This window comes from Euprymna scolopes, chromosome 27, assembly GCF_053919585.1.
Source record: "Euprymna scolopes isolate OS-2025 chromosome 27, ASM5391958v1, whole genome shotgun sequence".
Classification (NCBI taxonomy): domain Eukaryota; kingdom Metazoa; phylum Mollusca; class Cephalopoda; order Sepiida; family Sepiolidae; genus Euprymna; species Euprymna scolopes.
The window spans coordinates 75,965,475-75,990,603 of record NC_136508.1 but is presented as its reverse complement, the minus strand read 5'-3'; the positions used below and the strand labels follow the sequence as shown (position 1 = coordinate 75,990,603).

The 25,129-nt window shown below is 35.5% G+C and overlaps 1 protein-coding gene across 6 annotated transcripts in view; it reads left to right on the top strand.

The window, feature by feature from the left end:
* The window catches only part of LOC145248920 (cell adhesion molecule Dscam1-like), a 401,357-nt gene that overhangs the window by 268,623 nt on the left and 107,605 nt on the right, over positions 1-25,129 (top strand). For all 6 annotated transcript variants that reach the window (XR_013863428.1, XM_080110708.1, XM_080110707.1 and 3 more), the window contains exons 13-17: positions 1,727-1,846; positions 11,545-11,739; positions 12,358-12,508; positions 17,755-17,891; positions 19,652-19,783. Coding sequence is in view for 5 of the 6 variants with exons in the window: in XM_080110708.1 (XP_079966834.1) it covers positions 1,727-1,846; positions 11,545-11,739; positions 12,358-12,508; positions 17,755-17,891; positions 19,652-19,783 (735 nt within the window). In the remaining variant the exon portion in view is untranslated. The remainder of the gene's footprint in view (positions 1-1,726; positions 1,847-11,544; positions 11,740-12,357; positions 12,509-17,754; positions 17,892-19,651; positions 19,784-25,129) is intronic.

Here is a 25,129-nt window from a genome sequence, read left to right as displayed (position 1 = left end):
TAAAAAAAATACCCTCCCCCAAAAAAGATATCGTGAAATTTACATTTAAGCGCGGTAACAAAAATAAAATTAGACAGAAAAATACACCTTTGGGTTTGTACTTGCACAAAGACTTGAAAAAGTTGTCAACAAAAACAAATATATAACAAGTAAATATTTTCAAAGGCAAGATAAGTTACTTTTCTAAGTAATTGGATAATTTTTAGTGTTTTTATTGGGTTTGTACTACTGTACATATAGATTCGAAAAAGTTGTCAAAAAATAAATGTATAACAAATATTATCAAAGGCTAGAAATGTTACTTTATTACCGAAACTGATAATTTTTTTTTGTTTTTATAATGCAAAATTTTTATTCGGCTCAAAAAACACAGCGTGTACTGTTATATTTGAAAATTATTTGAAAATTACAAATGGCGGCAGATTGTGTTAACACATTAGGTTTGGGAAAATGAGTTAAAACTAAAAAACTATACAAAATACTGTTAAAAACCACTGAATACATGTCTGCCTATGTCACAGTAACATATATTGAGTGAGTTCCTGACAGTATTTTGTACGGTTTTTTAGTTTTAACTCATTTTCCCAAAGTTAATGTGTTCAACAGTCTGCCGCCATTTGTATTTTCAAATATACAGATAACACTACATTTTTTCAAACCGATTAAACATTTTACACTAAATACAAACACTAAAATCTTATCCAGTTAGGTAGAAAAGTAACTTTGATAACATTTATTTGTTATATTTACTTTTCAACAACTTTTTCGTTTTTGTGTTTTGTAATGCAAACCCGTTTTATTTACTATATCGTTTAGTCGGCTCGAAGAACAGTGTTTCTCAGTGTATTTGAAAAATACAAACGGTGATTGACACTGTTGATGATGTTAAGTTTGAGAAAATGATTTAAAACTAAAAAAAACTATACAAAATACGATCAGAAACCCACCGAATATGTCAGCCTATGCCACAATGACATATGATCAGTAGGTTTCTGACATTGTTTTGTATAGTTTTTAACTGATTTTCCCAAACTTAACGTATTCAACAGAGTCCGTGACCATTCGTATTTTTCAAATACATAGATAAACACTGCGTTTTTGAGCCGATTAAACATTTTACATTAAATGAAAACACTAAAAAATTATCCAGTTAGATAGAAACGTAATTTACCTTACTTTTGCTTCATTTATTCGTTTTTGAGCAACTTTTTCGAATCTGAGTATAGTACCCCCCCTTACTGAAATATTAATTAAAAACTCACATTTTTTAATACAATAAAAAAGAAAACTATTTAGCGTTTCAATGGTTTAGCAACTTTCGGCTTAATCCACTGAATGTTGGTCGAGCCCAAGTCATGATTGATGGTAACTCCTCAGACTTTTACAGAAATGTTCGCTATTTCATCACTCTTTCATCCCAAAATAGCGAACATTTCTGTAAAAGTCTGAGGACGCTACAGACGCCCCCCCCCAAAAAAACGCCCGTGTAGCCGAAACAATAATGTAACTTAACAGAAAGATACGGTAATAAAAATAAAACGTATATATATATATATATATATATATATATATATATATATATATATATATATATATATACATTCAGCCACTCTGATGAGTCGTAGTGAATAATTATATTTTAAAAACAATGTATATGTATATATATTATATTATATTATATTATTACATTTGTTTCTATTCATGCTTATTATATTATGTTTTTTAGTTCCGCCTCGGTGGATTGTTGATCCCAAAGACTCATTTGTGGTCCTCGGTCAGTCAGTAATAATCGATTGTCTGGTTGCCGGCACTCCAGTCCCGACTATCATCTGGCAAAAAGCGAAAGGTTTGTTTTCTCTTTCTTTAATGCATGTTGTCCTGAAAAGAAATCTTTCTCATAATTAATCTATGAGTTTCATAAATTTTAGTGATAATTTAGTTCGTGAGCAGAAAAACGTACGAAATTAATAAAGTGTGAATAATACAAGGAATTATGAGAGAAAAAGGAATGATGTATAAAAGAGAGGAGGAAGGGTAAAGGTAGAGAAACGTGGAGATGAAGAAAAAAGGGAGAAAGAGGGAAGACCAAGAATGTAAGGAAAAAAAATCAGGAATAGAGCGAGTCGGGCAAATTTAATTCGATTTTAACACCAGAATTTATTCTGAAATCGTTTGCCTTATATCAATGATTTCTATGAGTTTATTTTTTTGAGAAATTGCTACAGTTGTATCAGTCTTTCACTTCGATTAATATATAATTTATATAGATATATATAGATATATATATATTATTATTATTATTGTTATTATTATTACTATTATTTCCACAGCCAAACTACGTCGTAGCCTACAGGAGCCATGGCAGCCAACAAACCGGACGTCTAAGACAATAGTTTCGCCCTCACTTGGGCTCATCAGTAAGATGAGGGCGAAACTCGAATATTGGACTTCCGGTTTGTTGGCTGTCATGGCTCTTGTAAGTTGCGACCTTGTTTGGCTGTGGAAATAATTACATAATCTCCCACATTCTGAATATATATATATATATATATATATATATATATATATATATATATATATATATATATATATATATATCTTTGATAGGCGTATTAAAGTAGTCGTTTATGGGTATAAATCAAAAACTCAGTATGAACGCTGGCTTTCCTCGAGATTCCATCCTGTGCCACACTCTAATTCTAATCTTCGTCAATGATCTCCCAACTCACATTCTTAAATCATTCCTAGACAATTATGCAGATAACACCACAATTTATGGCAACAATTCAAAGGGCAGCAATGAATTAGAGCTTTCTGATTCTGTCTATTCTAATCTTAAAAACGTGGTGCAATGGGGAAAAAGGTGGCTGGTTTATTTTAATAGATCGAAAACCATGATTCTCTCCTGTCATCATAATCGCCCTGACCCCCATCCTGTCCTAATAGAAATGATTGGCTCTCGTCTTGAGGATGTTCTATGTCTTGGTGGATTGCTTGGCGCTGAAGCCGTGGTAGAGTTCAAAACTGGCTTCGAAACCTTGTAGCGATTCCCCTTTTATCTTCCATGCAACTTTTTCCCACATAAGAGACGTTGCTAGCCTGTCTCTGCACTGTTATTATTTCCATGGCAAGTGCTCGACGAATGACAGGGTTCTGGGCTTGACCTTTACTCCTGATCTAAAATGGAATACGTACATCAAATCTGTTGCCAAGGTCGCTGGAAAAATGGTCGGATCCTTCTATCGATCCAGTAGATATCTCACTGCTGCTGCAATTCTCTATCTATATAAGAGCCAGATACGTCCGAAGATGGAATACTGTTGCCACATATGGGCAGGAGTTGCTAGAAAAGACTTGTCCTGCCTTGATAGGGTTCAAAATAGACTTCGTGGCCTGGTGGGAGATGTCCTTTTCTCTTCGCTGCAACCTCTATCTCACAGAAGAGACGTTGCGAGTTTGTCTCTGCTTTATCGTTATTTTCATGGAAAGTGTTCAACTGAGCTTCAATCTATGGTCCCCCCTCGCCAAACTTTCACAAGAAACACTAGACTAGCTGAAAACATTATCAATAATTTTCCCCACTCTTTATCTGTGCCTAAACCTAAACATAGATTCCATGATCAAAGCTTCTTTCTTAGAACTACACGCCTGTGGAATTGTCTTCCGTTTTCCTGCTTTCCAGCTGTCTATAACATGGTTGTCTTCAAGCCCAACGTGAACAAGTTTCTGATGAGCCGTTCCACTTAAGTTAACAAATTTACCGAGCTTCCATTACTATCGATTGCTATATTGTCCTTTTGACTACTCTACACTCTTTAACCCTTATCATTGAGTGGCCTATCGGCCTTGATAATTGGTGACGCCTATGTAAAAAAAACCCAAATAAAACCTCCAATCTATGGTCATCCCTTCACAAATTTTTACAAAAAAACATTCAACTAGCTACAACCACTATATAAGATTTCCCCCACTCTCTTTCTATGCCGAAATCTAAACACAGATTCCATGAACAAGGCTTCTATACCAGAACTAACCGCCCGTGGAACACTGTTTCGCTGGTCTGCTTCCCGGTTGTAATACAACATAGCCTTCAAATTCAATGTAAACCAGCTTCTGTTGAATCCCCATAAATAATCAAATGCTACTCAATTTACACCATTATAAATTACTATACTACCACCTTACACTAACTGAACGTTATCCTTGAGTGGCTCTCGAGCCTTGATAAGTTGTGACTCCCAAGTGAAAATAAATATATGTTCAAATGTACTAAACTAAAAAACGATATTTTCAAAGTGCTCAATACGTAGGTAGAGCTTGTATAATTAAAACAATCTAAATAACAAGGGGGCATTTTGCAGTACAGGCAACACAACGAAAAAGTAGGCGAAAAACAAATAGATAACAAATAAACGTTACCAAAGGCAATATACGTTACTCTTCTAATATTTGGATAATATTCTTATTTGATTTTTTTAAAAACTTATTTAAAATTGTTTGATTTGAAACGCAAGTAGTACTAAGCCTTTATTGAGAACAAGTAAACATGTGGAAATGAGACGGTCATCCTTGGTGTCTTTATAATCGTTCATGAATCGAAAATCAAACAAAATATTGTTAGCAATTCACTTGATGAGTCTTACATTCTATAAACATTAATGGCCTACGCAGAGCATTGTGCATCGTCATAAGTTTCCTGATCTTCTGTTCGAGATTATTTAGTTCTTCTTTGGTCCACCTTATAAACAGTCCAGAGTATCTTACTAATGACACTGCCCACGTGTTTATTCGATTAATTAGGTTTTTACTATAGAGTTAGTTTCGATGAGTTTTATTGTTCTTCTGAGATATTCCTTTAAAATGTTCTCTTTAATTTCTATTGCTTTGATGTTGTCTGCTCTCAGCACTCCCAAGTATTTGTAGCTATCAGGTCCACCTAGTGTTGTCATCTTTCTTTGATTAGATAGTACTATACTTTCTGTTGCTTCCATTTTTTCTTGTCCAAATGGTCAGCAGTGCAGTCTTTATTATACCGAATTCTATTCGGATATCTTGGCTAAAGACTTGTGTTTATTAACGCCTCTAGTTCTGTCTTTGATTTTGTAAACTGTTTCAGTTCATCCATGTACATTAAGTTGTTCATTCATTCTTTTTGTGTTAGTAAACTTGTATCCGGCTTGGCATACTCTTAGTATATTGTTGAGAGGCATCATGATTATAATGAACAGTAATGGTGATAAAGAATCACCTTGGAAGATCACTTTGTATTTTGATTTCAGTTATGTATTTTCCATCAACTGTCAGTTCAAGTCTCCATATTCGCATTGCATTTTCTATCAGGTTGGTTATATTACCTGATAGTTTGTACATTATCAGGCATTCTATTATCCATGCTTGTGGGATCCTGTCATATGCTTTCTTATAGTTTATCTATGCCATGGCTTAGTTTTTTTTTCTACTTTAAACATTCTGCAGAATATTTTCGTCTATGTATAATAGATCATGCGTTCCTCCTTTTTCTGTTCTGACATCCTTTCCGTTCCTCTGGGAGTAGTTCGCGATTATGAAAGGAATGATAAATTTATTCCCTCAGTTGTGCTGTAAGTATTTTCCACATTGTAGGTAGCACGTTATTGCCCAGTAATTACTGTGGATGTTCCCCGTTATCGTGTTTTTTTGCATTAGTGTTATTCTACATTTGGTCATCCATTCTGGCACATCTGCTTCGTAAATACATATTGTATTATTTTTTCATGTAGTGTTATGAATTTCTTAAACCAGTAAGCATGTATCCTATTGTGGCCTAGTGCTTTCCAGTTTGCCATTTTCCGACTGGTTTTCTTTGCTAATTTCCTTCTCTTCGATTTGCTGTGACTCTTCCTTCATGTCTTTCAGCCATCCGGCGTCCATGTTACGATACTGTTGCTCTTCCTAGTTTTGTTTCTATTGGACCCGGTTGTTCTGTTTGTGTTTTTACTGTTCACATCCTGATAGAATTGACTTTCATTGTTTTCAAAGGTCATGCATTACTTTCAATGTTCAAATTTGCATCGGTATCGTCTTAATCTCCGTTCTTTTGCTGCTATTGCTTATTTTAGTTCTTTCTGTTTCTTGTTGAGCCTCTCTCCGCTGATCATTTCTAGTCATTTTCATCTTGTTTATCGCTTTGGCTATTTTAAAAGTTTTTTTTAATCTAAGTCTCAAGCCTCAATTCCCATCCAGTTTTTTTAGTCCAATTCTTCCTCTGTCTTTTTTTCCATTTAAAACTTCATACTTACTGTCGTCGTACTTGCATAAATTAAATTGATTAGGTCTGCAATGGCATCTGTTAGGATGTATAGAAAGAGATTGTTAACCTTCTCAGTTTCAGTATTTAGTTTCTCCCACTCTTGGCTCCTTTAGAATGGAAGCTTTGTTTGTTCTCGTTCATAAATTTCTTGATGTTTTCTACTTCAGTTTATTCATTCTCGTTAAGTTCCGTTGTTTTATAGATCTTGATCTCCATATTTCTTGTCTTCAAGTTTTCAGGTCTTCTACATCTGATGTGTCTATATTTGGAACTTCATCGGGAGGCGTTTATTCATAATTTATCTTCTGTTGAATTTCACTCAGTTCTAGATTTGAATGCCAATCTCTCTTAAGGATGAGTTTCGCTTGGTCTGCAATTCTTTGTTCTGATATATGGTAGTCACTGGATATGTCCCATAACTCTTTCATCCGTTTGCGATATCCTCGGTCTTTTTGTGACTTCTGTAATAGGATTTCATTACCAATCTATTCTCCTTTTTTGTCCATTTCCTTTTACAGTTTTTTTAGCCGCTGTTGTATTTGTGTTCTCCCGTGTTTTATCTGTTTTTTTAATTTATTTATCTGTATTTTTTTTGTATCTGAAATTAGAGAGGATACTTACGTGTTCTGTGCTAGTGATATTGTTTCTCAAATTAGAAAAGGCGCCAATATTTTCAGCATGACGACGAAGTCCACTATGCTGGCCAGCGAGGGCGCACTTTCCGTTCATGACGCCCAGGTCATTAGTCTGGGTCCCATGTTGCGTATTATTAGGGAATTGCATATTTTATGGTGTGGTGTTTGTGGTAACACCAAGCCAAGAATTGTTTTACTTAGGGTTCTGTTGCATGATTAGTGTTAATCTCTCACGTAGGTAAGAGGCATTGTGCCCCGTCACACGTACATAAAGAACATAAACAGATGGTACAAAGACAAAGACAAAGAAAAAAACAAAAACAACTTAGTACTGTACTCATACTAAGTCGAAAGTTGTCTTCTGTAAAGGAATTTTTAAGATAGGTCTTCCTTACACAGGTGTGCGTACATTATTATTACTATTATTATTATTATTATTATTATTATTATTATGATCATCATCATTATTATCATCATTATTATTATCATCATCATCATTATTATTATCATTATTATTATTATTATTATTATTATTATTAGTAGTAGTAGTAGTAGTAGTAGTAGTAGTAGTAGTAGTTACCATCTCGGAGATTTCACACGACTCTCTAGTGATCATTTCTGACTGGCAACATCAAGAGGTGTTTCCTGTAGTCCGGGATGCACAACTTGATTTATTTGAGCGAACAGAAGAAAGAGAATCAACGTTTATTTTCCGCCTTTCACTTCCGAATAGAAACAGACGGAGAAAAAAGATAGAAAAAAATAACGCGTTTCCTTTAATTAAACAAGCAAAAAGAGCCGATCAAAAACAAGCAAAAAGAGCCGATCAAAAAGTACACTGCGCTGGGTTTACATTCAACTTCAATACACAAATAAAATAAAACATAGCTAAATAAAGCTAAAAAAGGGGGAATAAAAGGGAATTGTGTTTCAAAGTAAATTGACTTACAAAAAAGGACGTTTATTTTCTAGAAATTTCTGCTTTTCATTTTAGCTGTTTGTTCTTTCTATTTTAATGTTTTTTTTTTGTTTTGTTCAGAAGAATGACTTTTTACGGTTTGACCAGCGACCACACGCACGCACACATACACACGCACGTATATATATATATATATATATATATATATATATATATATATATATATATACGTGTGTGGTGTGTGCGTATACAGCATAATCACGTTGTGTGTGTGTGTATACAAATTTACTTTTAATCATGAATCATAAAAGTCTTCCCTTCCTAATTGCTATGTTCAAATTTTGTATTCCCCAAAACATTATGAAATATATATATGTGTGTGCGTGTGTGTGTGTGTGTGTGTGTGTGTGTGTGTGTGTGTGTGTGTCATAGTAATAAACTGACTAATAGTACCAGGTAAGAGAGTTTACTGATTTGCTTAATGTTTAAGAACGGACTAAATGTATGAGTTTCGGCATTGAATATTTTTAATGCGACATTTCTGGCGCCATGAAAAGCGCGTCACATTTCTCTTATCATTTCGTTTGAATCCCATTAGAAGATTGAAATGTCTGTCGCTTTCCAAACATCGAAGAATATGCGTGTTGAACCGAAAAAAAGGCCTTAATGCAAAAAGCCCTTTATGCAAAGAAAGTTAATATGGGCCGAACAGTTGACGTCAACTTGAAGAGTGATCAGAAGTATTTATTCCAATTTTTCTCCTTATGGTGAATTAGTCAATTTTTTCAACTGGAAGTAGAATTGTATTTGCTTGATATACGATTAAGACTGTGTAAATTAAAAAAAACAATAGAAACAAAATGAATACGTAAAATAGATAACTAGATAGATAGGAAGAGAGAGAAAGAGATATGGAGGATATATGAGGAGAAACCAAAATAATCTATAATAAACTGTTAAGATTTTTGTTCCATAGAAGCGCTGGTTGAGGTTGAATAATTATATACGTTTGAAGCCAAACCAACGCATTATTACAAAATAAACAGACATTTATTTTGTTTGAAATTTATGTTGAAATTCATAAATATATTTCGAAGCAAAACTTCGTCTTCAGTATGTTTTTCTTTTTTTTTTTTTTTGTCATATTGTTGTTGGAGAAGAGAATCAGAAAGTAGAAGTCCGTTTGTTGTTTTTACGGTAGTTTTTTAAATGTCGAAACGGTGCGTTCATTCAAACTCAACCAGCGCCTATAAGGAACAAACATTCCGCTTCACCAACGCACCGATCCGACATTTAAAAAACTACCGTAAAAACAACAAACGGACTTCTACTTTCTGATTCTCTACTCTAACAATAACATGGCAAAAAATAGAAGAGAAAGAAAGTCATACTGATGATGAAGTATATTCATGAATTTCTATATAAATTTCAAACAAAATAAATAACAGTTTTTAATTTTTTTTTTGTAATAATGCGTTCTTTAGACTTCAAACGTATAAAATACGTATTTTATTTTATTCTATAATAAAATGTTTGGAATAACGTATGGATTTCAATTTAAAACCTGACTGCGAATATCTATGCGTTTCTCTCTCTTTCTCTCTCTCTCTCTCTCTCTCTCTCTCTCTCTCTCTCCCTAACTATACAGTGTATCACAAAAGTGAGTAGACCTCTCACATTTCTTCAAATATTTAAGGATACCTCTTCATGGGACAACACCGAAAATGTCATTTTTTGCCACAATCAAAAGTAGTTTGTCTGCAGCATACATGACAGAGTTAATTTATTTCCCCCTCTAAATAACGCAAAATGCAGCTAGTAAAATCTAAAACTCACTGGCAACAACATTAAGTACACCTCTTACGAGAAGTTGTCAATATTAACATACATGTCAACTCTCAATATTTTGTGTGACCGCCATTATTATCCAAAGCTGCTCTTACTCTCCTGGGCATGGAGTTTACCAGAACTTCACATGTAACCAGTGGAATACTCTCCATTCTTCAATTATGCCGTTGCGGAGCTCGCGGATATTTGAGACTTTGCGCAGATCCACCTTCTGCTTGAGGATGTCTCAAAGATGTTCTATAGGCTTCAAATCTGGAGACGTGCTTGGCCAGTTCATGAACTTTACCCTCAGCCTCTTCAATAAAGCAGGGAGTGGATCTCTCCATGGTGTAGGGGGGGCGGCGTCATTTCAGGAAGCCAAGATGTAAAAACATGTAATCTCTGTAGATGCCGGCCGCATCATGAAAATAAATGTTCGTACATAATTAAGGTATGTGTTGTGTTATTTACACCTGTTAAACAGAACTGTTTGTCTACAACTGTTTCGATGCGTCCACGTCAATCGTTTCCTGTTAGAACTGTTGAATAAATGTTAAAATATACACACTAGACGATCAACTAAATGATATGACATATATACATACACGCATTTACACGTACACGATTATACAGAAAAAGATAACCCCGCTATTCAACGTGTAAGTCGTTATAGAACAACGTAACATAACCACTGCAGCATTGGCCCTGTCGGTGGGGCATTAGAATACGCCGACTGCCCCCCCCCTGCAGAGGGTAAAAGTCCCTCAATGGGGGTCCTGGATATGACCTTAAACTATATCCAGTGGTGAGGCCCCAGCTTGTGGGCTTTGGGGAGTGTGGAGCCACCCTTTAATTACCATTGCTCCAAGGTCCACTCTGTTAGGGTCTCAACTATGGGTTGAATAGAAACCGACATGAAAACAACAAATATATTCTATTAAAAAAAAAATTCTTCAAAATCTTTGGATTCGGCATTAAATAACCCGAAAAAGGTTTATATGCCGTAAAACCAAAACAACCAACCAACCAACCAACCAACCAACCACTGCAGCACGGTACTTGGTTATAATACTTGAAAAAAATCAATTGTAAAAGTGATATTTTTCTGAAAGTTGAAGATTCAATTCTTAGTGTAAGCGACCTAAAAATACAATTTCGAATTTCTTAGGACCTCTATCCAGTCATGGCTGACAGAACAAGAGCATGCTACCCCCATGAAGTAAATAAAGTGTTCCCTTCAAAATTCCGTCAGTATTTCCGAGTTCGACAAGATACACCTGTAGAAGGACGAAGGTTAAATCGAGCGAAATGTCGTGAAAATCACACTCAAGATGAGAACAATAGTCCGATGAATCCAAATAAAACGAATAACGAATCCTCATCTCCAAATTACGAAACGTAATATTGCATTAATCGGAAACGTTAAAAATTAAACATTAAAAACAACATGGACGCCATGGCTGGAACCGAAATCGAGTCTTTGAAATCGCAGGTCGTACTTATTTTAACGTTTTTTGTTAAAATATCTTCAAGCATTATCCTCAAAAAATAATTTTAGCTTCGGTGTGACGATATAGCTTTTTGATATACTTCATGTTATAAATCATGACTTCAAATATAGGGAATAATAATAACAAAAAATAATCAAATAAATGAGTAAATATTATCAATGCCGTTGGAAATTATTTAATTCGAAAACAATTTATTTTCTTTGTCTACGCATGGTAGTTAAGACTTTTATAAGTGTACAACTCTTCCAACGAAGCAAAAATACACTTTCTAAAATTATCCACAGCCAACGCTGTGTGAGACAACTTGTATATATTGTTACAATAATAATTTTCATTTTTTTTTTTTGTAACATTATTTTTTAGGTCAAATTCCTGGTAACTACGTCAACATAAATTATTCTCTGCCGTTGAGCACGGTACCAACTCGCCGCAGGCTCCTCACCAATGGATCCTTACTGATATCAGCGGCCGAAGAGACTGACATGGGTTACTACTTATGTCGTGCCAGCAACGGTATCGGCTATATGTTAAGCAAAATGGCGCATTTAACGGTCCACAGTAAGTACAGATTATACTTTTCAACGACATAACGGAAGTTATTAATGAGACGTTCAAATCACTACTAACAATTGTTATGAATAGGCGTATCGTCATATCCTAATTATTAATGGCTTTCAGAAGAGTATGCCCGAAGACGAATATATTTACTTGTGTGTAGCGCATGCTCAACAGAAAGTAGTATGCGAAATGAAAATACTGACAGTTTACCTAGCGAATGGATTTTATTTACAAGGAAGCAGCGCATAAGTTTATACAAATTACACCAATCAGTGTACGTCCGCTATTACTTGAGTTAGTGTCACAACTATTACGGACATAAGTAATATATTTTCATTGACGCAAATTGAAAAACATATATGGGCAGCCTCTTTAATATTTCCCGCTAAAGGCGTCTCAGGAAATTTGCAATAAACTAACCTCTTCTCAAAGGGAGAAGCAAAGCTTGCAAGCGTTGCTATCTTAGAACTGCAGAAACCAATGACCTAGACTCAAGTTGATTTTGGACCGAAGGAAAACCTATGCTTTTTTCGTTAACCATGAACTACTTATGATTTGTAATTACTTTAATACCTACTCGCGTTTGATTTAACGCTGCTATCAATGTGTTTGTTTCAGTTCCGGCTCGTTACTCGAACAATGTACCGAAAAACTACACTGTGAAAAGGTCAGAAAATACAACCTTAGAATGTTCAGCCAGCGGGGACAAACCGATATTTGTCACATGGCGTTTCGGGTCCGACACAATAAACGGTCAACTAAACCCCAGGTAAGTCATGGTTCACATTCTTTGTACTCACTAAAATGCGCGTAGTTTCGTTCCTCTATTTTACGGAATATCGACCGATTTTTTGTTACTTAATGTCAAAACACAATGCTATTCTCTGTAGTAGATGAAGCTTATTTTATCTATAGTAGAAAGAACTTCAGAATCATACAAAAAATGATAGCACAGTAATGGTTATATTTACAGGGGTGGCAGTTCTAACATCGTTACCGACGCAGACTGGTCACCTGGGTATACTGATGTTGAATCTATTCCATTCCATCGTGTTACATAGGAGGGAGCTTACGCCAGTAAAGTAGCGATTAAGTTTACTTCATGTCGGATTAATTTAGATCTATAAAACAGAAACGTTTAATGAGGTGAACGAAAGATGTGTGACAAGAAAGGGGCAACCCTTAACCTCCGTAGACAAAACATACTTGAACGATATAAGGATTTTATGACGTCAGGTTTTCCAGCAAGAGAAACGAAGGTTTTCAAGCTAGTCTCCGTTTGAAGTCAAGGAAACGAGACATTCAAATGAAGTGAGAAAACAGATAATCTCAGTGAATGTTACCCCGAGTCTCTGACCATCTGTGTCTCACATTTCTTTGCTAAAAAACTAAGTTAAGAAGGAAATAATGTTAGCTATTTAGTCACTTTCTACTAAGTCTATTCTCTCCAATAAAACCTTAAAAAACTCAGCGAAAGTCTCCTTGTGTGCTTCATGCATGAGAAGTATGTTCGTCTAAGTTAAACAGACAAGACGACTGAAAATCATTAGCGACACTGCCACTCACGAACCTGCGATCATGAAATAGCAACGACGAGAAGAAGCGACTATAAGCAAGAGTTCAAATATAAACACACGCATGTATGTATAAATACTTTATTTTGTTTGTTTTGTTTTGTTTTTGATGGCTCATGAGTCAAAACATTACTTTAGCAAAGTTTTCACTTATGGGTTGGCAAGATTTACATTGATCCTTTTTTTAGCATCTTAAAAGGAATTGAGAAAATTTTTATCAACGATTATCCGGTTGATTTACGTCAATTTACTTACAAATGATTGTAGCAGATCAGATGTGATTTGAACTCGATATACCTGATTCGGAAAACCATAAAGATATTTGTTGGCACAATCACGCACTGCCTACTAAATATTTCCTTTCTAGACTTAATAGCGTCAAACATTAAAAAAAAAAATCATATATATTATTCCTTAATTGGAATTCATTCTTGAGATGAGCATCATATATATTAATTTATTTTTATTTCGGACTATTATTCTCATCTTTATTAGTTGCTGTTTTTCATCTTTTATTGGTTTGTTTATTCACAACGTTTCGGCCAACTATTCCTCTGGCCTTCGTCAGGTGGTAACCACGACGGATAGGAACTTCGAATCCCTTAACTGTATTCTCAACCATCACTGCCATCCGTAGTTGTCGTCTACCACATTTTTGGCCAAGTAAACGTCTGGCACGCTTTGGGTGGGGTTGAAACCGCTATCTTCAGACAATGTTCATCTGGAACTGTAGAGATTCAACGTCTCTATCAACTGCGCCACGGGCCCCGAAGAGCGATCAAGGTTGGATTCTTTGATCTTATAAATCCGCGTTTATTTATTATCTGATCTTCCATAGTCGGGTCCCAGACGTTTACTTGGCCAAAAATGTATAGAGACGACAGCAACTACGGATGGCAGTGATGGCTGAGAATGCAGTTAGGAGATTCAAAGTTCCTATCCGTCGCAGTTACCACCTGACGAAGGCCAGAGGAATAGTTGGCCGAAACGTTGTGAATAAACAAACCAATAAAAGATGAAAAACAACAACTAATAAAGATGAGAATAATAGTCCGAAATAAAAATAAATTAATATAAAAAAATCAGTTCGTGGAAATGTGGATAAGCAAGTAACATGTTAGTAACAAACACATCGTTAAAGCTGAGCTAAAATATATTATCGATGGTTGGACTATATTCATTTACTAAAATTATCAAAGTAGTTAACGGGGACGTTTCTGTAAGTATATTCAACGTCCAATATAATTGCGCATGACGGATTGCCTACAGATACGCGCCTTCGAAGGTTTTGCATTCAAAGAAAAAATATTTCATTAGACTGGCAGTCAAAACTATTTGGCCACCCGTAAGTATGTTCTTTATCATCCTTTAATTGTGTTATTTTACAAGGCGAACGTTTAAACTCTGGTGTTTGCTAACCTGATCGTTTTATTCTTTATTTATTGACGCTATGCCAAGTGGTTGACTTCATCTTTTTGTAAGATTATATATTAACACAGGGGATAACCGTTAACAGTAGAGGTCCTGGATATGACCTTAAACTATATCCAGTGGTGAGGCTCCAGCTTGTGGGCTTTGGGGGGTGTGAAGCCACCCTATAATTACCATTGCTCCCAGGTCCACTCTGACCCGGAGTGGTAGTACTTGTTAGGGTTCCAACTATGGGTTAAATAGAAACCAACTTGAAAACAACAAATATATTCTATTAAAAATTATTTTCTTCAAAATCTTTGGATTCGGCATTAAATAACCCGAAAAGGGTTGATATGCCGTAAAACAACAATAACCAACGAAGCGTTAACATAGATGACGTCCGTATCAGACCTGGTAAAACTAGCAAAGAAAAAACACATTTACATTAATGATCTTCCAAATCACATCCTTACATCATTTGTAGACATTTATGTTGATGACACTACCATCTATGGTAGCACATCTAAGTCAGTAAACGACCAAGTTCTCTCCGATTCTCTCTCCTCTTAACTTGAGCACGTGATACAATGGGGAAAGGAGTGTCTGGTTACGTTTAACGCATCTAAAACCAAGCTTCTCTCTTTACGTCATCAATGAATGGCTCTCGTCTTGAGAAGACCTAAGGTTTTGACAAGCTTCTGGGCTTGATCGTTACATCAAACCTGTTGCCAAGGCCGCTGGAAAAATGGCGGGATCGTTCTATCGATCCAGTAGATATCTCACTGCCGATGAAATTATCTATCTATATAAGAGCCAGGTACGTCCAAGGATCGAATACTGTTGCCACATCTGGGCAAGAGCTGCTAGAAAGGACTAGTCCTACCTTGATAGAGTCCAAAATAGACTTCGCGGTCTCGTAGGAGATATCCTTTTTCTCTTCGCTGCAACGTCTGTCTCACAAAAGAAATGTTGCGAGGTTTTCTCTGATGCATCGTTATTTTCATGGAAAGTGTTCGACTGAGCTTCCTTTTATGGTCCCCCCTCGCCAAACTTTTACAAGGAACGCCCGTCTAGCAGAAATCACTATCAATAATTCTCCCCACTCGTTATCTGTGCCTAAACCTAAACGTAGATTCCATGAATAAAGCGTCTTCCTTAGAACTGCACGCCCGTGGAATTGTCTTCCGTTTCCCTGCTTTCCAGCTGACTACAATGTGGTTTTCTTCAAGTTTAACGTAAACCAGTTTTTGATGAGCCGTTCCATATAAGTAAACAAATTTACCGAATCTCCATTACTAACGGTTACTATATTGCCCAATTTCTACTGTACACTCTTTAACTCTTATCCTGGAGTGGCCTCTTAGCCTTGATAAGTGATGTTGCCTATGTAAAAAAAAAACATCTTTGACCATTTATTTCGATGAACCTAGATGAAGGGCACTTTCCCTGTTTGTTTCTCTCTTTATTGTTTGTTTAATGACGTTATTATTTATGGGCGTCATCGACCATACACGGAAATGCCAGTTATTTAATAGCGTATTCCTTTATGAGTTTTTTGATTCTGTGACGTCATAAAGATAGCAACCAGGCAACTAAATAAACCAACGAAAAAAATCCGTATAGTTTTAATAATATATAGATATAAGAAACGTTTACAGCTTTGAAAACAATCTACTTTCTTCTCTGAGGGCAAATAAAAGACATATTACGAGATCGACTTATAAACGAAGGCATTCTTACTAGAAAGTCACCATTTATAAAGACAGAAAAAAACATTTAAAGATAATTTTAATGAGCTGATGAGACAGCACCGTGATGGTTGATAATGATCGAAATTGGGTAAAGTTTTATTATTTAAGAAGACGGGCCAACAAGACTTTAAAACGAATATGGTAAGCATCCCTGCGGTATCATGTTACACAGGTATTTATTTACAAGGTCGGTTATTATGTGGAGTGAAGGGGAGAGGAATGAGGAATGGTATATAGGGTTGCCCCTACATGGACAACTAACCAATTGCACAAGCGTAATGGTCTCAAAAATCAGCATCTGCCGGAACAGATGGTATTTATTTGCTCCCCCACCGAGCAAATTAGGCACAAGGCCGATTTTTAAAGTGAGGAGTGAAGGGGAAATGGGGACCAACTCCCCGGGGAGTAGGGGAGATGGATAGTGACAATTGGTATGAAGGCTTGCCCCTACATTGAACAAAGTCTTATATGTGGAGTTGCCCCCACATATGGTCTTTGCTTGCAGTATCTGCCGGAACAGATGGTATTTATTTGCTCCCCACCGAGAAAATTAGGCACAAGGCCAATTGTTAATGTGAGGAGTGAAGGGAGGGGGAAGGGAAAAAGGGGACCAGCTCCCGAGAGGTGGGAAATGGGAGCTGGTTAAAGGTCAGGCATGTGGGGTTGCCCCCACATCTGGTCTTTGCTAGTCATAGCTAGTCCTAGCTAGTCATAGCTTGCAGTATCTGCAGGACCAGATATTACACTTTGATCTCAGCCAAAAGGTCGAGACGGGTAAGTCTAAGAAATAAACTACATATGTAATTTTAGTTTATTCTTAGACACAGATAGAGAGAAACGTTATTTTTACAGTTGTCGTGGCTAAACGAGTGTTTTTTTATAAATAGTCGTACTAGTGTAGAGAGTTTTCCGGACGTAAATAATAACGTTATTATTCAAAAAGCCATTCTTAACATGGGGAGGGGAGGGTGTTTTGTACCTAGTCTATACTTCAACCTTACAATTTAAGAAAAAACATATCATAAAACTTTAAATAAACTTGGAAATACGATTTAAAAAATAGCGCGGATCACTCTCTGCACTAGCACCTAAATATTACATGCTTGGTTACATTGCATGGCAAAGTTTCCATTTGTAAAATAGGATATATTGTTTTTAGATCTCTTCACGCATAGCTTTATTTTCTTATTTGTTTCTTTTATTTTTTTGCTTTGCATACGTTAAAAAAGTTTCTTTTTTTTTTTCTATTAATTTTTATTTCACTTTTACTCTGACAGATTACAAGTTGAGGATGTCGACACGACATCTCGACTTCATATAACGAGAGCCAGGCGTGAAGACAGCGGCGTTTACGTCTGTCACGCTGAAAACAAATACGGATTCGGAGAGACAACACGACGTCTCACTGTGGTCGGTTAGTAGCCCTTATTAAGATACGTAATAGTGTCTGACTCTTTTTCTTCGGCCGGTATCCTTCCTTTTCTATTATATATTTATCTTTCTTTTTTATTACTCAAGCACATCTAAAATCTTTCAGTCTTTCCTTCTCCCTCCTCCCCCCGACAAAAGGAGGGTTGGCCTGTAAATTCACCTTTGTCCGTTCATCCGTTCGTCTGTTTGCACTTTTCTCAATAACTACGTCTTGGATTTTTTTTTAAATTTTGCACAAACATTAAACATGATATGAGTAAAAAAGTAACAGAACGGATTTTCCGGGAAAACTCTGGTTGCCCCCGAGTGGTGCCTTTCGGGTTAAAATGGCTAAAATTGACACTTTTGTGATTATTAAAAAAATTGATGCCATGGAGTTTTATAAAACTTTCAGAAAAGGTGTAACTAACGTATTTCTATATATATAATTTTGTTTGTCTATACTTCGCGCTAACTCTATGGTATACCCCAGGGACTCTTTTAGGGCTAATAAAAACACTCCATTTTTGGGACTATTTTACTATATTTGTCCAAATTTTCGGTGTATGTCTATTTAGCAGTTTTGCATGGTGCTGAAGTCAAATTTAAATATGTTAAGGCCTTGGGGGCTTTTGGGGCTAAATGGGGGCGGGGGTAATGGACTTATTAATTTCTTTTTTGCATGGTGCAGAACTCAAATTTACATATGCTAAGGCCTAAAACTGTACCGTTTATTCATTTTCACCAGGATTTGACGTCCCCTGGAGACTTTGGGGGATAAATGGGGGGAGCGGGTGCTGAACTTAGTCATTTTATGCCTCGTTCACCGTGCACGTATGGGGGACCATGCATACTTCACTTTCTTTTTCTTTTTTTTTTTTCATAATTTTGTACCGATTCTCCGGGCAAAAAAACAAATAGAAAGTATCGCAGGGGCTCTTTTAGGGCTAACAAAAACATTCTATTTTTGCGACTATTTTACCATATTTGTCAGATTTAAATATATTAAGACCGTGGATGCTTTTTGGGCTAAATGGGGGCGGGGATAATGGACTTATTAATTTCCGTTTTGCATGGTGTAGAACTCAAATTTACATATGCTAAGGCCTAAAACTGCACCGTTTTTATATTTTCACCGGGATTTGACGCCCCTATACTGGGAGCAAATGCTGAACTTAGTTATTTTTTATGCCTCCTTCACTGTTCACTTAAGGGGGACCATGCACGTTTCACTTGTTTTTTTCTTCTTTTTACTTGCTGCGTTCAGTTGACATTGCTTGACGAGGATTCCTGCTTATAGCTAAGGCTTAGAAGTAATAAAGAATTAGACGTTATAGCTATCCCGTTCTTACACGATATTAATAGATCCATATTTGCGCCGTGATGAAATACAGAGTAACTGCATTGTTTCGAAATATATTTGTTTATATTGGCACCGTTATACTACCATTTAGTTGTCTTAAGATTAACATTATTTAATCTATGCATAATATAACTATATTAATAAAATTGTATATTACTCTCTTCATGTCAACTACACATCCTTATGTTAGTATCGATTATGAATAGATTCATTGTTAAAATAAAAAAAAAATACAATACCGTAACGCATTAAAATGAATTTTAAAAGATGATTAAAATTTAAAAAAAGACGTTGAATCTGTGATGTATGCTTTGTAAATATGTGTTGTCAAAATATTTATATATGTAATATCTACGAATACTTTCAATAAATCAAAATGTCTTTTTTTGTTGTTGTTGCAGAGCCGCCAGAACCACCGATTGGCTTAAAAATGGAAAGTCGGACGAGCACATCTGTGAACGTTTCATGGAAGGCTCCTTATGATGGCAACAGTCAGATTACAGGCTATCTTTTACAATACAAAAATCTATCGGGTAATTGACTTTGGTGCATATTCATTTAAGTTTATATATATATATATATATATATATATATATATATATATATATATATATATATATATATATATATATATATATATACTAGCATTTCAGCCCGGCGTTGCCCGGGTGTTTGGAGGTGTATGCTGAGCAAAAAAAAAAAAAAAAAAAAAAAATTTTTTTAATTTGACCCCTATTATGACCCCTTAAATTTATAGTTTCGGGCTCAAATCACTTTATTAAATTAGATCCAGGTTCAAGGAACATATATCTAAAATTTCAAGTGTCTAGACCCAAAATTGTCGGAGGAGTTTGGTAGAGTTCTTAAAGGTCAAATCGTTGAAATTTGACCCCTTAACAGCCAAATTTCTGGCTGACACCCGTCACAACGATTTTACCAAATCTCAGTACCCGGTATTTCAAATTTCGAGTCTATAGACTAAAATTGATAGAGTTATTACGTAGGGAAATGCACACAGACAGACAGACAGACAGACAGACACGTTCACGTTTATAGATATATAGATGTGTGCGTGTGTGTGTATGTATATATGTATATATATGTGTGTGTATGTATATATGTATATATATATATGTATATGTATATATATGTATGTATATTTTATATATGTATATATATGTATATGTATATATGTTTTATGTCAGGTCATGTCATATGCTACTGGTACCATGTAACCCAGTACTACCTGCCTCATGGTCGGGTTACCGGCGACTAAACTGGTTCCCCCACCAGACTTGTTTGGTGAGGAGGGCGGCTAGTCTTCCTGAAGGATTAAAAACAAGACCTTCCAAAGGGCGAATGAAATCTTTTTCTGGGTCAACGGCCAACTAGCACCATGTATATTTGTGTGTGTGTGTGTGTGTGTGTATTGGGGTGGAGAGGGCTCCTGTAAGCTGTGGTGAAGGCAACCTTTCTAGAAGAAGAAAATCTCTGATTTAAAAAAACATAAAGGGGAGACCAGTACCCGCATTAAGCTGGTCTGCAGTTTAATTTGTTGCTGGCTATCTTGCTTTTGCTTGTTGCTGGATCTCAACATTTTGAACCGAGAGAGAGACTTAACTATCGTACAAAGCTAAGACTCTGTAACATCATCTTTGTATAGATACTCCCTCAGGCATTTGGGCTCATGGATTTTAAATGTCTGAGGGAGTGGCACTCGTCTGACAAGACGTTGCAATCATCATGCATATATATGCATGTATATTTTATATATGTATATATATATATATGCCTATATATGTATGTATATGTATATATATATGCATATATATGTATATATGTATGCACATACATACATACATACATACATACATACATACATATATATATATATATACAATTGAAGACAGTAACGAGTCTTATGAGGAGGCTTCTACAGCACGCCTAGCAACGCTAAGTTGTCATATGTGTGGTCTAATCTGCAAATCTAAAAGTGGCCTGACACGGCATTCAATATTGTCATGCGATCACCTTTACAAGAAGGAATCTTTTATGCCACATTTGTGAACTTTCATGTAGGACTAAAGCTGGATTAAAAAGTCATCTACGTGCACAGGGATGACGATGGAAAACTTTTGTTAAGAAGTAGCAATTATCATATACATTTATATATCTATAAAAGTGAAATCTGTGTATCTGTGTGTCTGTCCGTGTACATTTCCCTACGCAATAACCCTGTCAATTTCAACTCTAGACCCTCGAAATTTGATATACAGGGTACTGAGATTTAAGAAAATTCATGTGATCAGTTTTCGGCCAGAAATTTGGCGATTAAGAGGTCAAAGTTCAACGATTTGACCTTTGAGAACTCTACCAAACTCCTCCGACAATTTTGGGTCTAATCACCTGGAATTTTAGATATAGGTTTCTGAGACATGGATCTAACTTAATAAGTTGATGTGAGCCCAAAACAATAAATTTTAAGGGGTCATAATAGGGGTAAAAGTTTTTAAAAATGACCGCTTTTTTTTGCTCAACATACACACCTCCAAATACCTGTGCAACGCCGGGCACACATGCTAGTTTATATCTATAAAAGTGAACATGGCTGTGTGTATGTCTGTCTATCTGTCTGTCTGTGTGTATGTACATTTCGCTACGCAATAACTCTGTCAATTTTAAATCTACAGACTCGAAATTTGATATACAGGATACTGAGATTTGGAAAAATCGATGTAATCCGTTTTATGCTATAAATTTGGCTGTTAAGGGGTTAAAACAATTTGACCTTTGAGAACTCTACCAAACTCCTCCGACAATTTTGGGTCTAAACATTTGAAATTTTAGTTATACGTTCCTTGTACACGGATCTAACGTAATAACTTGATTTGAACCCCCAAAAAAAATATTAAGAGGTCATAATAGGGGTAACATTTAAAAAGATTGACTGTTTTTTTGTTTATTTTTGCTCCACAAACACATACAAACACCCGGGCAACGCCGGGCACCCATGCTAGTATATATATATATATATATATATATATATATATATATATATATATGTATATGTATATATATATATATATATGTATATGTATATATACATGTATATGTATGTATATGTATATGTATATATACATGTATATGTATGTATATGTATATGTATATATACATGTATATGTATGTATATGTATATGTATATATATGTATATTTAAAGTGATGGTTGTGTAGTTCCAACGAGAGAAACAATGTATATTTAAAAGAGTGTAGCCATCAACAATTGTGGGTTTTTTTAAAAGGTTTTCATCATATTTTTATTTTAAAATATTTTTATAACGCGTTTCGAGCTTAGAGTGTGCTCTCTTCAGATATTTTCGTAAAAAGTTTTTCTTTAAAATGGGAGTTTGTGGATATGCCTCCGCTGATATTAAATATGTTTTTCATAGTGGTGCGATGCGTGTGTTCAGTGTTTAGACGTTCTGTCTCCAACTTTAAGTGTTTCACTGTGACCGGTCAAAGTTAGTTTCAAAGAGTGTTTTTTAGTCCATATGGTGAAGGTTTTTATGGCTTCTTTAGGGTTCTTTTTTAAAGACTTTCTTTCCCCATGTATAGCATACACTCACACACAATCCCATACGCATACATATATATTCATGTACATGTACACATGCACACGCACACAGGCACACACACATACACACGCGTACATACATAGAAATATATGTAGGAGCATACATATATACACATATACATACCCACCTACACACTCACACACGCACTCGCATACATCCATCGCTAACAATTATTTTTATTTTTTTATTTTTTATTTTATATATATATATATATACACTTTTTTCCCCTACCAAAACACGCATGTATATATCACTGAACCCTCACAATATTGTACACGACACTCATTTTACAAGGAGACATCACACCACCCTAAAACACACCACTCCTCGAAACAAGGAAACAAACAACTCCCAGCATTTTTTAGGAAGCCCCCAGGGAACAACAATTCCAGGTTAGAAAAAATTAGACCCAAAATCATCAATTTATCCACATACTCCTTATCAAAGAACGAAATGGAAATACTGAAGCTGGGCCTCAAATTCTGCCCCACCCCTAAAAGCAATATAGCAGAACTAAAAAGGACCTTAAAGAATTCGAACGGAAATTTAGACTAATAGAAACACTAGATAACAAAGGGGACAAAGATGATTCTTTAGTAAAAAACAAATCAACATATTTCCCTAATAAACAGAACAACACAAAAGAACTAAACAGCTACTTCGAAAATCTCTGGAACCTTAACCTCCAAAAAAAACACAAAACCACAAGCAACCTCACACATAAGCAAAAACAAGCACTCGAAAAGATCCGTAATAATAATGACATAATAATAAAAGAAGCAGACAAAGGCAGTGCCGTAGTAATCATGGACAGAACGTATTATGAAACAAAAATTACAGAATTACTGGATGACAAACACTACTATAAACCCATTAGTACCAACATAGATAACACCACCATCTCAAATATCACAAAACTTTGTACAACACACAACAAAATATTAAAAAAGAAAGAAAAGGACTTCCTCACAAATTTCATTACAAAGACCAACAACTTCTACGGACTGCCTAAAATACACAAATCTGGCACAATAAAACTTGCCATCGATACACAAAACTCAGAATATATTAGCGCTCCAAACCCTAGCGACCTTACATTTAGACCCATTGTAGCAGGACCAGCCTGTCCGACAAGCAGACTTAGCAACTTAATAGACATCTTATTACAACCTTTCACAGATCAAGTTAAGAGCTACATAAGGGACGACATCCATTTTCTCACTACCTTACCACATACAGTAGAAAACGGGACACTATTAGTTACATTTGACGTTAGTAGTTTATATAGTAATATACCCCATGAATTAGGAAAAGAAGCAATACTATTTTGGATCAACAGACACGCACAAACACTACATCTCAGATTCACAAAGCAATTCATTATCGATAGTATAGACATAATTCTAAATAATAATTCCTTCGAATTCAACAATACCAACTACATCCAAACACTAGGTACAGCAATGGGAACGAAAATGGCACCGACTTACGCAACCCTTACATTAGCCTACCTAGAAGAAACCCTATATAAAAAAATAGAACAAAAATTTGGCCACAGCACTAAAATACTGTTTGTAGAATCATGGAAAAGGTACTTAGATGACTGCTTCATCCTATGGAAACCCACATGGGGGGACATCACAGACTTACACACCATACTCCAGAACCTACACCCAAAAATTAAATTCACCATAGAACAAAGCTCTACAGAATTACCTTTCCTAGACATACTGATAAAGATTAAAGACAATAACATTATCACAGACATTTACCGCAAACCTACAGACACCCAACAATACCTACACTTTAAAAGTCACCACCCTAAAAGCTGCATAAAATCAATTCCCTACACCCTAGCACGTAGAATCTGCACCATAATCACGGACAATAACCTTCGAAAAATCCGACTCAAGGAACTACGAATAAATTTAAGAAAAAGAAAATACCCATCACAACTTATAGACAAAGAGATCCAACTTGCGACAAATATACCAGTAGAAGATTTGAGAACCCCTAAAGAACGAAACAAAGAACAAATCCTAACATACGTCTCCACACACAACACAAACAACCCTGAACTTTTCACAGAGATAACGAAAAACCTCGTCCTACTTAACCAAAACAGCAAACTAAACAATTTCCTTAAAACAACAAAAATAATAAAAAGCAAACGCCAACCCAAAAACCTAAAACGCATTCTTACCTCATCCAAACTCAATCAAGACGCAAAAAAAGGAGTCACAAAA